Source organism: Ornithorhynchus anatinus, chromosome 7 (genome assembly GCF_004115215.2).
Source record: "Ornithorhynchus anatinus isolate Pmale09 chromosome 7, mOrnAna1.pri.v4, whole genome shotgun sequence".
Classification (NCBI taxonomy): Eukaryota; Metazoa; Chordata; class Mammalia; order Monotremata; family Ornithorhynchidae; genus Ornithorhynchus; species Ornithorhynchus anatinus.
Window position 1 is genome coordinate 18,743,585 of NC_041734.1, and position 15,785 is coordinate 18,759,369.

Genomic DNA, 15,785 nt, shown 5'->3' on the forward strand with positions numbered 1-15,785 from the left:
AAGCCCGCCCTCCCACCCCAAGTTTTTGGGTGGCCGAAAGTTTGATGGGTGTGGGGGGGGGTGGGCCGGTGTCCCCCCCCGGGGGTGGGGGGGTGCGGGTGGGGCCGCGTCCCCTTTAAGAGTCGGCCGTCCCCGCCGGCCCTCCCTCCCTCCCTCCCTCCCGCCCTCCCTCCCGCCCGCTCGCCCTCCCGGGAGCTGAAGGTCATTAGACACAAAAGCGCTGGGCGCTGCGGTCCAATATAGCGCATGCGCCCTGCCCCGGGACTGGCAGAGAGACGGCAATATGGCGAGAATGCCCGGCAGCGGAGACTGGAACGCCAGCGGGGGCAGCGGGGGCGGCAGGACCGGCCCCGGCAGGACCGGCCCCGGCAGGACCGGCCCGGGAGCGCCGCCGGGCCCGGGCCCCCCCGGCCCCCCCGGGCCCCCCGGGCCCCCCCGGGCCGCCGCCGAGAACAATGGGGACCGGCGGGGCCGGGGCCGGGGTCGGTGCCCGGGCCGGTGCCAGGGCCGGGGTGGGCACGGGCGGCCGCACTACTGCAGCAGCGGTAGCAGCGGCAGCAGCGCCGAGGAGGAGGAGGAGGAGGACGACGACGAGGGCTGGGAGGAGGAGGAGGAGGAGGTGCGGATGGCGGGGGGCCGCGGCGGGGGGATGGGTCGGGACCGGCCGCCCGACTCGTCGTCGAGCGCCGACGAGCTGGACGGGCCGGAGCCCGAGCCGGTCCACCGCATCCGCATGGACGCGGGGTCGGAGCCGGACGCGCCCTTGCCGGCCGCCTCCGGGCCCGGCCCGCCGGGGCCCCGCCAGGCGTCTCCCCCGCCGCCGCCGCCGCCGCCGCCGTCGTCTCCCCCGCCGCCGTCGTCTCCCCCGCCGCCGCCTCCCCCGCCGCCCCCGCCGCCCCGTCCCGAGCGCGGCCGCCTGAGCGAGAACACCCGCCTGGCCACCCGCTACGCCGTGCGCATCTTCCGCGAGTACCTGAGCGAGAAGGCGCACAGCCCCGACTTCGAGGCCATGGACAAGGGCGCGCTGTGCCGGGTGCTGCGCTCCTTCTACGCCGAGGCGCGCTCCAAGAGCGGCCAGCTGTACAGCAAGTCGTCGCTCATCAGCATCCGCAGCTCCCTCAACCGCTACCTCAACGAGCCGCCCTACTGCCGCACCCTGGACCTGACCAAGGACCCGGAGCTGCGCAGCGCCAACCTGGCCCTGGCCGCCGTGCTGCGACGGCTGGAGGAGCAGGGCGCCGGGCCGGTGGTGCAGAAGCAGGCCATCACCCGCGCCGACCTCCGCCGCCTCTACACCTCGGCCGTGCTGGGCGCCGCCACCCCCTTCGGCCTCCTCAACAAGGTCTGGTTCGAGACGTGCATGTACTTCTGCACCCGGGGCCGGGAGAACCAGCGGGAGCTGGAGGAGGACTCCTTCGGGCTGGCCGTCGACGAGGACGGGCGGCGCTTCGTCTACTTCAAGGCCCTGGGGCCCTACCACAAGTCCCGCTCGCCCGGCTGGGCGAGGAAGCGGGCCGAGGCGGCCGGCGGGGGCGACGACGACAGCCTCCCCCGCATGTACGAGACGGGCACAGAGCTGTGCCCCTACGCCAGCTTCGTCAAGTACCTGGCCAAGCGCAACCCGCTGTGCCGCGCCTTCTTCCAGCGGCCGAGGGACCACTGCGCCCACGGCGACGGCACGTGGTACGAGAACAAAGCCATCGGCAAGAACCTGCTGGGCACCAGGATGCAGATGCTGTCCAAGGCCGCCAAGCTGTCCAAGACCTACACCAACCACTGCATCGGGGCCGTGTCCGTCGCCACCCTCAACAGCATCGCCGGCATCGGCGCCCGCCTGGGCCCGCAGGCCCCCGCCCCGCAGGCCCCCGCCCCGCAGGCCCCCGCCCCGCAGGCCCCCGCCCCGCTCCCGCACGTCCAGGGGCAGGGGCAGGGACAGGGGCAGGGGCAGGGGCAGGGGCAGGACCGGCCCCCCTCCGCCCCGGCTTCGCCCCCCGGGGGCCCCGACGACGACCGCCGCCGCCGCCCCCCGGGAAGGACCGGCCCCGACGGCCAGGCCCAGCCGGACGGCCCCGACGCCGGGCCCAAACGACCCCGTTACGACCCGGGGTCCGGCCAGCCCGGGGACGGGCCCGGACGGGACCCCCCCTCCTCCTGCTCCTCTTCGTCCTCCTCCTCCTCCTCCCCCAAGAGACGGTGCCCGCGGCCCGCCGAGCCCCCTGAGCCCCCCGAGCCCCCCGGGGTGACCGTCAAGCGAGACCCCCAGGCTCCCCTCCTGCCGGACCCCTGCGGGCTCCGTCCGGCCGCCTCGCCCGGCTCCGCCCCCCAGGTAACCGACCCCCACCGGCTCGGACAGGGACCCCGGAGGGTCCCCGGGGGGTGGGGAGGGGGTGGGCGGCCCACCCCGCCCTGGGGGACCGGACGGTCCGAGGGCCTAGTCTCGGCCGGCTCCGACGGGCCCAGAATAAGAAGATTAGTGGGGGGCGGGGAGGTGGGAAGGGGGCGTTGGGCCTTGGGTGGTCCCCTTGCCCCCGCGACCCCCCCCCACGTCTGCCCCTCACCCCCCCTTACCCTTCGGAGACGCGGGTCAGGGCTCGTCCCCAAGAGAAGAGCGGCCCCGGGGCGTGGGAAAATAGCCCCAACGTGCCCATCGACCCCTTGGTGAAACCCGTTTGATGGATGAAATGACCAGTAGACCCTTCCGCGGGATCGATGATACCCTTTGAAGTTAGCCCAGCGGCTCCATTCCCTAGTGGACTTTCCCAGGGATTTGAAACCATCCCGGGTTTCCCCCCCCCCCCCCCCCCCCACCTCCTTCCTCGAAGGCTTTTGCTTTCCCCAAAGCGTTTGGCTCCGGGAGCTGATTTGCCTGCGTTGCCAAGGTGATAGCACAGCTACGATCAGGTCGATTCTGCAAGCTTCCCCACCCCCAGATAGAGGCGGTCCGGGGTCGGGGGGAAGGGTGAATTTGGGGATTAGGCGTTCGCGTGGATGATAACGGTTCCGTTCCAAAGTCGGTTAAAACGAGGGCGGGGATCCTGGCCCCGTCGGGGCTCCCGGAGGGAAAGGGACTGAAGGGGAAGTTGTGGGGTTTTGTTCATCCTTTTCACTTTCTGGACCAGCGCGGTCAGAGAGTTGAATAGCCTTAAGGGACTTGGAAGGATTCTTCCAGGCCCCCTCGCGCCAGGGCGAGGGGCTTCCCGAAAGGGCTCCGGCCAGGCCGAGCTGTCGCTGCCTTGCGGGATATTTCGGAGAACCTCGGTCGGTAAGCAGGAATCTGAAAAACCGCAGGTCCGGAGGGGCCTCCTCCACTCGCCGAACGCAGGTGGGAGGTGGTGGTGGTGGATGGGGGGAGGGGAGGGAAGGGAAGGGAAGGGAAGGGAAGGGGGGAGGTCTGTGCCCCTTCCGAAGTGGAAATTCCAGTTCTGGACAGACTGACCCTTTCAGACGGTCTCCCGGCTAATCAGCGAGCCTCAAGGCCAAATGAGCCGGAGGGCTGGGAAGGGCCCTTCCAGCCACCCCCGTTGGCTCAAATACACAGGATCTAATAATAATAGCATTGTTGATGGCATTTGTTAAGCGCTTACTCTGCGCGAAGCACTGCTCTATTTGCTGGGGGAGGATACAAGGTGATCAGGTTGTCCCGCGTGGGGCTCCCGGTCTTGATCCCCGTTTTACAGATTGGGGTAACTGAGGCTCAGAGAAGTTAAGGGACTTGCCCGGAGTCACACAGCTGACAAGGGGCCGAGCGGGGATTTGAACCCGTAACCCAGGAGCCGTGTATCTTTGCACAGCTAGGGTGGATCCGGGCACCGGGGGTGTTTCCCGGGGAGGGGGGAGGGGGATTGCAGAGGGATCGGATCCTGCGGTACTGTTTTTGTTTTTTGGAGCGCCGAGTCGGTAGGCCCGCCTTTCTTTTTGCAATAGCTTACTAGATGCTCCACCCGCAGGTGGGCATTCGTTTGGAGAGGCAACCACAGCGAGTCGGTGGAAAGGTTGGTTTAGGGACGTTTGCAGTTCGGCTCTGCTTCAGAACCGCATCGTGCTTTGAGGCATGTATCCGCCGCTTCGAAAGTGGCGGGTCGGGGCGAGTGTGTCCGCCGGGGATGGAGCCTTAGAGGTCAAGGTCAGGGGAGGAGGCAAGCCGAGTTGGCTCCCTGTGGGATTTGGTGCATCCTTCCCGTCCTCGGTTTCTTCTCTCCTCCCCACGCGCCCTGGGAAATCGTCCCCGCGCCGCAGAATATGTTTCCCATTCTCGCTCTTTGCTTCCTCATGCCTACCAGGAAACCTAAAGTTTGCTTTAAAACCAGGGAGGAGTTTTAATTTCCACGCTGAGCCTTCTCGCCCTCGGAACCGGTAGTATCGGAAAAGTCGCGCTATGTCTCTGCCCCGCATTTAAAGAGGACTAAATTGAGTGTTCGACGGTGTTTGACTAACGCCCGTTTTTCATCGGTAACGGGCTGGAGACTCGAGGGCAGGGGGAGGCTTTAAAAATGAACAGTTTTTCTGGCCCGCTCGGTATCAAGTCCGGACGGCCTGAACGTTCATGTGGGGGGTGAGTTTTTTGCGTTGTTGTTGGTTTCTTTTTTTTTTAATAGAATGTTGGTAGTGAACTTTTCCCTCCAGTATTTGTTGTAATAGCTCTAACGTTTCCTGGGAATTAATGACCGGCTGGGTTAGTGGTTGGAATCAGGCCAGAAACTCCTCCACCCGGTCGTTAATCCCCAGGAAATGCACTGGACCTTAGTCGGTTTTTTTTTTCTTCTTCTTAATTATAAACATAGACTTTTCCAGCCTTATTACAGGGTGGACCTCATCCAATCCGGTGACACCAAATTCCACAGTTGACAAAACAGCACAGATTTCTTGGTAACTCGGAGGTCACTGTCTGATGCTTTGATTGACCCCCAGCGTTTCAAGGTATTCAGCAGGCGCCCAGGTGGCCGCTTGAAATTTAGGCCCAATTTTGCTTCCAGCCTCTTATACGCAATAAGAATAGTAATCCTCATAAGTATGGGACGTGGTAAGCGCTTATCATGTGCCGAGCACTCTTCTAAACGCTGGGGTAGGTACAAATTAATCAGCTTGGACCCAGTCCCTGTCCCGACACGGGGCTCCCACTCTTGATCCTCATTTTACAGATGAGGTAATTGAGGCCCAGTGAAGTGACTGGTCCAAGGTCACACGGCAGACATGTGGCGGAGCCAGGATGAGAGCCCAGGTCCTTCTGACTCCAGGGCCCGTGCTCTATCTACCAAGCCATGCTACCTTCTTACCTGTGCTACCCCCCTTTGTGTGTATGGGGGGCGGGGAGGGGGAGGGCGGGTCCTAATCTTTGTGAAGCTTTACAACACTAATTGGAGAAATTAAACACATTAGGCCTGGGATGAGCCAAATGATTTCATTTGCACTTTAATTTTAAAGCTTTGTTTGGGAAGGACACTGACCTTGGATTTTTTTTCATTTATTTATTTAGCTGTTCCAGGCTCTTTCCACCCTGAAGAGTCCTAATATTGTAAATGGCCAAATTTCAGTCATGGACCAGGAAAAGGTGGCTGTCATGTTCATTTTCAAGTAGTGGTTGTGATCTGAGATCATCCAGTTATTTTTTGCAGCCCTATAGCCTCAGGAAGAAAATTCTACAGTAGGCTTTAAAAGTTGTAGCCCCATCCAGCCACACCACCACTCCTTTAGTTCCCAGTTATACTGACATATAGAACTGCAGCAGCAATTTTCCTGCCACTGGCAACAGTATTTCAGTTCAGGTCAGAGAGGAGGGTGGTGTTTATATGTAATTTTACTGTGATTTGTTTTTCACCAACATTGGAAGATTGAGCGTCTTTGATGTTCTCACTAGGTAGCTGTTTCAGGTTTCTCTACTGTTTTGGTAATTTTTTAATGGAATTTGATAAGTGCTGACTCTGTGCCAGGCACTGTATTAAGCATGGGGGAAGATACAAGCTAATGAAGTTGAACACAGTCTGTGTCACAGTCTTAATCCCCATTTTTTCCAGGTGAGGTAACTGAGGCACAGCAAAAGTGGAGTGACTTGCCCAGGGTCACACAGTAGACAAGTGGTGGACTCAGGATTAGAACCCCGGTCCTTCGGACTCCCAGGTCCGGGCTCTATCCACTTAGGCCAGACCCAGCACAAAACAAAGACCCCAAATGGAGCTCTTGGAAATAGATATGCATCTATTAATATTATTATTTGTGAGAAGCATTTGTCTGATGCCATTGTTCAGGCGTCAGGTCTGGTGCCGAAATATTTTTAAAGGGCTTTTTAAAAATTCCACAAGCATGAAAAAGTACTACAGAATCAGGGCCCCTTAAAGTTCAGCCCAGTTGGGTGTGTTTTATCGTCAGCAATCTGTACAGGGAAGGTGAATTTGGGGCGGGGCCGGGGTGGGGGGTGCTCCGGATTATCTCGTCTCGGCCCTAGCGTTAGCACGGTGCTTGGCACATAGTAAGCGCTCAATAAACACCATCATGATTATAGATTTGTAGCTGAAAACTGGGCCAGCTAACCGATTTGGAGCACATGGCTTTTTGTAGCCTTAAAGCTTTCGGAGAAAAGCCATATGTTGGTAGAATTAGGGACCTGGTTCTGATTTCAGATTTGTAATGGGATGGGGAGGACTTCTAGATCTATTTACAGAAATTAAATACACAGTGGATAAATAATTGAAATTTTTTTAAAAAGAGTCTGTTTTCGATTCGGGGAGTACAAAATTTCCCCTTTCTTAGAAGCGTAGTCGACGTGGAAAATGCCATCTTTGAGCGCTAATACTAACTCCTTTCTACTCTAGTTATTTGGATGAATGAACGCTGATTGCATGTGTTTTTGAAAACAAGTACTGTTGGGTGTTTTTTGTTTATGTTTAGATATAGCCTGTGAAGTCTGAGGAAGGATACAGCTCGATTTTTCCCTTGAGAATTGTGTGTTTTCTTGAAGGTTAAACAATTACCTCCTAGAAACATTCATCAATGGTTGAGTTATCCAAACAATGTTTAAAAGCTATTAATCTCACCTGGAAATTTGGGTCTGGAATAAACACTTAAGCTAAGCTAGAAGATGTCAACAGAGTGTACAAGGTACCTTAAATATGGCGCTTTGTAAAAAGAAAATCCATAGTTTAGGTATGTCCCGAAATAATTTTTTGCATTCAAAATTCATATGTGTTTGCACCAGGTTTTTTAATGCCCATAGAAGTCTCAGAACTGTCAAATCGGACTTTCTGGATTTTTAGATTGCCCCCTTCCCTTCACTACCCACCCCACCCCACACACACCCCATCCCCCCCACACACCAGGGAGGATGCTGGTACTGTCTACTGTGATGCTAGACTACATGCAAGTCAATACAATATAGGGAAAGGGAGTGGAAACAACCCAATAATCCCAAAGCTTCTCTTCAGTTATAGAATCCCAGTCTATTAAAATGTATATCCATTCATTCAATCGTATTTATTGAGCGTTTATTACAAAGCACTGCACTAAGCGCTTGGGAGAGGACAATACAACAATAAACAGCCATATTCCCTGCCCTTAGAGGTGGGGAAACAGACATCAATATAAATGAATAAATTACAGATAATGTTTGGAGTTGCAAGTATTATTTCTAAAGTAAAACGAGTCATCCCAACTTGTTGCAGAACTCCTGATACAAAGCAGCCATGCTAATCTGGGGCCTCTGTTTTACAGCTAGTTCTGTTGTATTTTTGTGTCCTCTGTGATCTTCTCCCTCCCACCCTCCCCCGACACACACACACACACACACACACACACAATTACCTACATTAGGTTAGGTGCTCCAGGTTTTTAGTGTTACTTGGGAAACGTGTAATAAAGGATGAGAAAAGGAATGAATTAATCCCAAACAGAAAGTTAATCTTTAAATGCTGATCAGAAAAGAAAGCGGGCTCCAGGCCTTTGAGAATTGAAGGGGCAAGCTCAAAAGAAAAAGAAGTGGTAGGGGCCCTCCAAAGAAGCTGAAAAATGTAAGTGATTTAATACTTTAGCCACTTACCCATTCAAAGTTATAGACTTCCCTTTCTTTAAACTTTGAATGGTTAATGTTGCCTCCATGGCCACTTTGTGTGTGTATATGTGTGTGGAGAGAGAGAGAGACAGAGAGAGAGAGAGAGATCAGAAACTGCTCAGTGTAATTGGTGAGTCTACATCAGTGAGCGTCCTTATTTTATGTATGGTCTAGAAATAAATGAATGGTTAAAGTCTTTGAAACACAGCAGTATAGCAAGGGCCAAGGGCTGTAATTAAATTGAATGTGGGGTTGTATTGTCTGGTGCCCGTGGCTATAAACTTGATAACAGACCATGGTACACAGACTATTATGTTCGAAGGCAAAGCCTAATTAGATGTGTTGTAGATTTTCAGTCATTTTGGAAGACTTTCTATTCATCACCTCCTTCCAGTCAGACTTCCCTTCCTGCCCATACCTTCTGAAGCAGTGAGGCTTAGTGGAAAGAGCATGGGTCTGAAGTCAGAGGACGTGAGTTCTAATCTCTACTCCGCCACTTGTCTACTGTGTGGCCTTGAGGAAGCCACTTCACTTCTCTGTATCTCAGTTACCTCATCTGTAAAATGAGGATTAAGATGGTGAGCCCCCCAGTGGGACATGGACTGTGCCCAACCTGATTAGCTTATATCTACCTCAGTGCTTAAATAAAATTCCATCACAAATTGTAAGTGTTTAACAAATACCATAAAAATTAGATATAGGTTCTTCCTCCCTAAAAAGCAAAATAAATAAATAAAATAGAGGGGGAAAAACAAACCCCGACTCTGTATTAGGTGATAAACCTTAATTGCCAGTTCATTTTTTATTTCTATCCTGAGACTCAGGGAAAGGCTTCAAAAACAGCTTTTGATAAATAAAGTAGATTTTGTAAAATTGGTTGGTAGCAGTGCCAGTAAGGTTTTCATCGTAAAAGAATTCCATGCATCCATCTGTTTATGGAATGGGTTCTTTAGCAGTGATTTCTCAAATTTTCAGGCCCAAGGTGAATTTCTGGAAAAAGCAAGCTCGTGTCTCATTTTGTTTTCATATTGCGAGAGGTAGGGCTTTTTATAGTCTACAGCTTGTAACTTAAAGATTGGTTGTATTCTCTATCTCCCCTAACGGGTTCGTCCTCGTTTAATCTCTCCTCTCCCCACCTCTTTTCCCTCTTCTTCTTCCAATTTAGCATTTCCATGGCACCTAAATAGTGGGACACTCATAATCCATCCCTCTTGTTCATGTGTACCTCCTTTTACACTCCAAAGCTTCTCCCAAACCCCTCGTTCAGTTCTCTGCAGAGTAAGCACTCAATAAATATTATTGATATCCTCTCCCAAGAAGTTACAACACACCTACCCTTTAAAGAATTTAGGAGCTCCCCAATTCTAGTTTGAAGATATTTGCATGAGGAAAAAAAATACGTTTCTAACCTTACCTGAAGTTATGTAAATTGTTGAGGTAGGTCATGAAAATGTCTACATAAGATACCAAGTGTGCGGCACTCATAAGATTCTCAAAGAATCTTGGATATTTCATGTATCGATAGTATTTGCTAAGTGTGCAGAGCATTTGTACGAAACTTTTCGGAGAGTATAAAAAAGTTGGTAGACACCACCCCTGCCTTCAGGGAGCTTACATTCTAGCTATGGAGACAGATATGGAAATAATTTACAATCTGTGGTATTTGCTGAGCGCCTGCTGTTTGCAGAGATCTATTCTAAGTGCTTGGGCAGTACTGTAGAGTTGGTACATACGTTCCCGGCTCAGTCTAGAGCTTTTACAGCCTACAGGTAGGAGGGATGAGGAAAGTAGAGATATGGATGTGAGTTAATGCTTGAATAATAGGACCGGCCCCGTGTGCAAATTTAGGATACAAGGACTCAGGTGGCACGGGAGAGTTGAGATGGCACTTGGAGAAAACCCGAGGTGAGTCGAAATTAATCAGGAAAAATCTCTTGGAGGAGATGGGATTTTAGGAGGGCTCTGAAGTTGAGATGAGAGGAAGTTTGGGAAAGGAGGAAGGGGGTAGATCTTAGAGATGTTGCGAAGGAAAAACCCTCTGGATTTGGTGCTAGACTAAATGCAAGTCAATACAATATAGAGAAGCGGCGTGGCTTAGTGGAAAGAGCAGGGGCTTGGGAGTGAGAGGACATGGGTTCTAATCCCGGCTCTGGCACTTGTCTGTTGGGTGACCTTGAGCAAGTCACTTAAATTCTCTGTGCCTCAGTGACCTCATCTGTAAAATGGGAATTAAAAGTGTGGGCCCCAAGTGGGACAACCTGATTATCCTGTATCTACCCCAGCGCTTAAAACAGTGCTTGGCACATAGTAAGCGCTTAACAAATACAACTATTATTACGATTATTATTACAAGGGTTAAGAGGAAGGGAGGAGTCGAGGTTACCGATTTGAGAGACAGGGAGGATGCTGGTACTGTCCACTGTGATGGGGAAGTGAGAGGAGAGGATTTGGGTGGGACAGGGAGACGTTCAGTGTTGGACATGTTAGGCTTGAGGTGCCAGTGGGAGGCAGGAGAAAAGGTGAGATCGCAGAGAAAGAGAGGTCAGAAGTTGCTTGGAGATGGGGGAGTCAACTGCTTAGAGGTAGGGGGTAGTAGACGTGTTAGAGGGGCTGAGCTCCTCTAGAGAGTGAGGGCGAACTGAAGTGGGATACCCACAGTTAGGGGGTGGGAAGCTCCATCAGTCAAAGATAGAGACAGAGAGGTAAGCAAACTCTAGACTGTAAGCTCACTGTGGGCAGGGAATGCCACCTTTTATTGTGTTGAACTTTCCCAAGCGCTTAGTACAGTGCTCTGCACACAGTAAGCTCTCGATAAATACTACTGAATGAAAGAGTGAATGAATGAACGTAGAGAGAACTGTGAAGCCCCCATGCGGACTCTGTGTCCAACCTGATTAGCTTGCATCTACCCCAGCTCTTAGTACTGTACCAGGCACGTCGTCTGTGCTGCGTAAACACGTAGTAAAAACAAACAAACTACTACCAAAACCAAAGATTAGTAGCGGTTCCAGGAGGAGGGAGGGGGGATGGAGAGGGGGATCAGGACAGAATAGAGTCCGATCTGTTTGGCAAGCAGGAGGTTGTTGATGAAACTGGAGAAAGCAGGCTCCATGGATTGAAGAGGGATTGGGGAGAGGTGGTGGAGGTAGATGGGGATCTCCCCATGTTTGGACAAGGATGCGGGCTGCGGGGGAGATGGAGCAGTAGCTGGAGGGTGGAATCCAGGGAAGGGGTCGGGAAGATGTGGGCATGTTGGAAGGCATTAGAAATTGAAAGGTTGCAGGTGGTAGTCAGAGAAGGAAGAAGTGTGGGCGCAAGTGTTTTAATAAGGTGAGAAAGAATGGGGTCAGAGGTTCAGGTAGAGCGGGGATAATAATAATAATAATTATGGTATTTGTTAAGGGCTTACTATGTGCCAGGCACTGTACTCAGCGCTGGGGTAGATACAAGTGAATCGGATTGGACACAGTCCCTGTCCCACATGGGGCTCACAGTCTCAATCCCATTTTACAGATGGGGTAACTGAGGCAGAGAAATCAAGTGACTCACCCAAGGTCCCACAGCAGACAAGTGGCGGAGCCTGATTAGAACCCATGACCTTCTGACTCCCAGGTCCGTGCCCTGTCCACTACACCATGCTGCTTCCCTAAGTGATACCGAGTTTTAATTGTATTATTCATATGATGTGCACAATAGTGTCAGTTTTCTGAAATAATTTTGATTTTGATACCCCACCCCCATGTACAGATACTCCTACTCTATTGCTTTCCTTCTCTGAAATTTAATTTAATATTGGTAAGCTCCTTTGAGGGCAGGGATCATAACTACCAGCTCTCTCAAGTGCTTAGAACAACACTCTGCTTCCGGTATACTCAATAAATACCACTAATTGGACTTCCCCCACCCCTAGTCTATTTTAATGTCTTTCTCCTTGTGAAAACTTGTGGGCCAGGATCACGTCTTCCAATTGCCTACCTACTTTCCTAAGCGTTTAGTACAGAGCTTGGCACACAGTTACTGTTCGATTAAATACTCTTGATTGGTTTCTTGAGAGCAGGTGGTAGATCTCTACGTGGCTTAGTGGAAAGAGCCCAGGCTTGGAAGTCAGAGGTCATGGGTTCGAATCCCGGCTCCGCCACTTGTCAGCTGTGTGACCTTAGGCAAGTCACTTAACTTCTCGGTGCCTCAGTTCCCTCACCTGTAAAATGGGAATTAAAACTGTGAGCCCCACGTGGGACAACCTGATGACCTTGTATCCCCCAGCACTTAGAACAGTGCTTTGCACATAGTAAGTGCTTAACAAATACCATCATTATTATTATTACTATCTCTAGAGAGATGGTAGAGAGAGAGAGGGGAGAAGCCGGAGGGAGAGAGAGCCGGGTAGGTGAGGAGAAGGAAAGCCGAAGCTTGATGTTTTTGATTTTTCTCCCAAAGCAGTTGGCAGGGGAGGAGAGGAGTGCTGGCAGTTCAGGTCTTGAAGAGTGAGTGAGAACGTAGGGCACCGGAGTCGATGACGATGGAGAAGTAGTGTCACCGAACGGAAGACAGGGCAGATTTAAAGCAAGCCAAGGTGAATCTGAAGCGACCAAAGTAGCCGAGATGAAGCCGAGAGCCCAGCAAGTGTCTGGTGGAAGTGTGCTGAGGTTGAATCAGGACTGGGGATATTCGTTCACTACGGTTTGTCAGTCAGACAGTGTCAGTTGTATTTATTGAGCACTTACTGTGTGCAGACCACTGTACTAAGTGCTTGGGAGAATACAGTAGAACAATAAACAGACACATTCCCTGCCCACAACGAGTTTACAGTCATCACAGAGCTTACAGAGATGGACGTAAGTGCTGTGGGGCTGGAAGGGGGCAGTAAATAAAGGGAATAAATCAGGGTGATGCAGAAGGGAGTGGGAAAAAAGGAAAGGAGGGCTTAGTCAGGAAAGGCCTCTTGGAGGAGATGTGCCTTCATTAAAGCTTTGAAGGTGGGGAGAGTCATTGTCAGATATGAGGAGGAAGGGCGGTTCAGGTCAGAGGGCAGGACAGGGGCAAGAGGTCAGTGGTGAGACAGATGAGAATAATAATAATAGTGGTATTTGTTAAGCACTTACTTGTGCCAGTAACTGTACTAAGTGCTGGGGCATATACAAGGTAATCAGGTTGGACACAGTCCCTGTCTCACATGGGGCTCACAGTCTTAATCTCCATTTTACGGAGAAATGAAGTGACTTGCCCTAGGTCCCACGGCAGACAAATGGTGGAGCCGGGATTAGAACCCAGGTCCTTTTGGCCTGGGCCTGGGCTCTATCCACCAGGCCAGTGAGAAGGTTGGCATTAAAGTCTGTGTAAATGACACCCTGGCTAGGTGGGCAACCGAATCCCGGTGCCACCATTAATTTGTGCGATCTCGGATTAGACTAGAGCCATCTGTGTCCTGCCCAGATGTGGATGCTGAGGGGAGGCTCCAGCTAGCTCAAGGAGTACCCCTCCCAGCTTCCCTCTCCCATAAATCACTCAACCGCCACAAAGCGGGTTTTCTGTCTGGGAGGCAGAGAAGTGTTTAAAGGATGAAATGAGTTAAGGCTTTCAAGGTATTCTAACTTTTTAGATGAAAGGTTTTGTATAAATCAGCATACTAAAACTCACTCAAGTCCTGGGTACAGATGAAACCAGAGGCCACGCTCCCTAGAAATTATATATTAAACTGAAGGCAGTAATCCAGTTAGACAAATAATAAGGTGCAGGTTAAATGTGTTCTCTTATAACAGAAATGAGATGCTAAGTAGTGCTGTTACGGGGAAACCAGACTGTAGAAATCCTGTTTTCAGCAGTGATGATAGATAGATTTATATATCTATATACACACTTATTTTGTTTGTGGATAGAAAGCCACAAACAAAATAAGTGTGTATATAGATATATAAATAAATATAATGCTACAAATATAAATATATATTTATATGCCCACTTATTTTCTAATAAACATATTGGAATTTGTTAAGCGCTTACTATGTACCAGGCCCAATATTGAGTACTCGGTTAGATACAAGCTAATCAGGTTGGACGCAGCCCTTGTCTCACGTAGGTCTCACAGTCTCAATCCCCATTTTACAGATGAGGTAACTGAAGCCTAGAGAAGTGAAGTGACTTGCCCAGGGTCACACACCAGACAAGTAGCAGAGCTGGGATTAGAAGGCAGGTCCTTTTGAATCACAGGCCCGGGCTGTATCCACTAGGCCATGCTTCTTCTGATTTGTTTTTATGGGCAAGTTTGATACCGACTTGCCTATGTTGTACTTTTCCAGGTGCTTAGTACAGTGCTGTGCACAGTTAGAGCACAGGTAGAGCTCAGTAAAAACCACCAATTGATTGATGGGATGGGGGTCTCTGCATAAGGGGCGTCATCTCTGGTGAGGTACAGTCAATTTGGCCATCAGTGTGTCTGTGGAGTTGTTTATTAAAATATGCTAATTTGTATAACTTACATTTACATACATAATTTACAAAAGCAGTCTTGATGTCCCCAACAACTGCAGAATCTGAGTCATTGAGTTTGGTATCCTGGCTTGGTACTAAAGACCGGTTACAATAGCTCTACTTCATTAAAGGATTTTGCTCAAGTTTTCAACCAGCTCCACTCTTGGGATCTATCCGTGATTTTTGTGCTAAAGGGCAAGATTGATTGCAGATAGTCGAGTGGTCAGACGTTTAAAATAACTTAATCCAATCAAAATCCTTTTATTTCATTCTACTGCCCCACTCTGAGGAGACTCTTTGGGAAACTTTCAGTCTTTTCTTGCCCTGTGTCACGTGTTTGTGACCTGAGGTCTTTTTTGGTCCCTGCATGTCAAAAAAAAATAATCTTACGGAGATTTTTTCCTCCATGAGAAACAGATATTGATCAATCAGTGGTGTTTACTGAGTGGTATTTACTGCGTGCAAAGCATTTGGGAGGGAAATGATCAGACTAAATAGACACGATCTCTGCCCTTCAGGAGCTTACAGTCTAGTCGGGGAGATGGGCACTAAAATAAATTACAAGTAGGGGAAGCAACCAAGTATAACATGTACAATAAATGACATAGGGGAGGGAAGTGAAATCTGAAAAATATCTTTTCTCTCTCTCCTTCTCTGCCCCTCAGGGTACAGGGACGAAGACTAGAACCTGTTGGTTTGGCTCTCAGGTGATAATTCTCTCCTTGCTCCAGTTTTCATCTTGGCTTCTTGATGGATGCTGTTTTGGTGCTGTCACCTTCTTCAGAGGTGGACTGCCACCTTGGGCCATTTTCAAAACTTGAGAAAAGTTCAGTTTGTTTGCTAGGCCATAGCACGATGGGATCCCGTGTCACCTCAGCTGTAAAAACCAGGGCCAAATAATGGAAAAAGAAATATTTCTTCCCCAGTTGGTCTGCACGAGCTAGGCATGTGAGAAGACTGAAGAGAAAATGAGGGAGAATGAGATGAAGAAGGGAGAAGAAAGAGGATTTCCAAGGATCTGGTCAGAGACAAGGGAGAAGAGAGGCTGCTAGAGATGAAGATAATAATAATTAATAACTGTGATATGTGTTAAGTGCTTACTATGTGTTTAGCACTGTACTATGTGCTTAGGTACTATGCAAATTAATCAGTTTGGACACAGTCTCCATCCCACATGGACCTCACAGTCTAAGTAGGAGGGTGAACAGGTATCAAATCCCCCCTTTACAGGGGTGGACACGGAGCCCAGAGAAGTCAAGTGACTTGAGCGAGGTCACCT

General features: G+C 50.8%; 1 protein-coding gene across 7 annotated transcripts in view; it reads left to right on the forward strand.

Moving 5' to 3' along the window:
- Positions 1-15,785, forward strand: part of KCTD1 (potassium channel tetramerization domain containing 1) — a 102,150-nt gene that overhangs the window by 103 nt on the left and 86,262 nt on the right. Inside the window, exons 1-2 of one of the 7 annotated variants that reach the window (XM_029069473.2) lie at positions 4,844-4,917; positions 5,474-5,548. The exons of 1 other annotated variant lie outside the window; for it this stretch is intronic. In XM_029069473.2, the coding sequence (XP_028925306.1) occupies positions 5,534-5,548 (15 nt within the window). In that variant the 5' untranslated portion in view covers positions 4,844-4,917; positions 5,474-5,533. Of the gene's footprint in view, positions 1-2,063; positions 2,327-3,110; positions 3,323-4,393; positions 4,553-4,843; positions 4,918-5,473; positions 5,549-15,785 lie in introns of those variants that run through there. 5 more of the 7 variants (XM_029069478.2, XM_039912587.1, XM_029069474.2 and 2 more) reach the window with 5 other exon arrangements.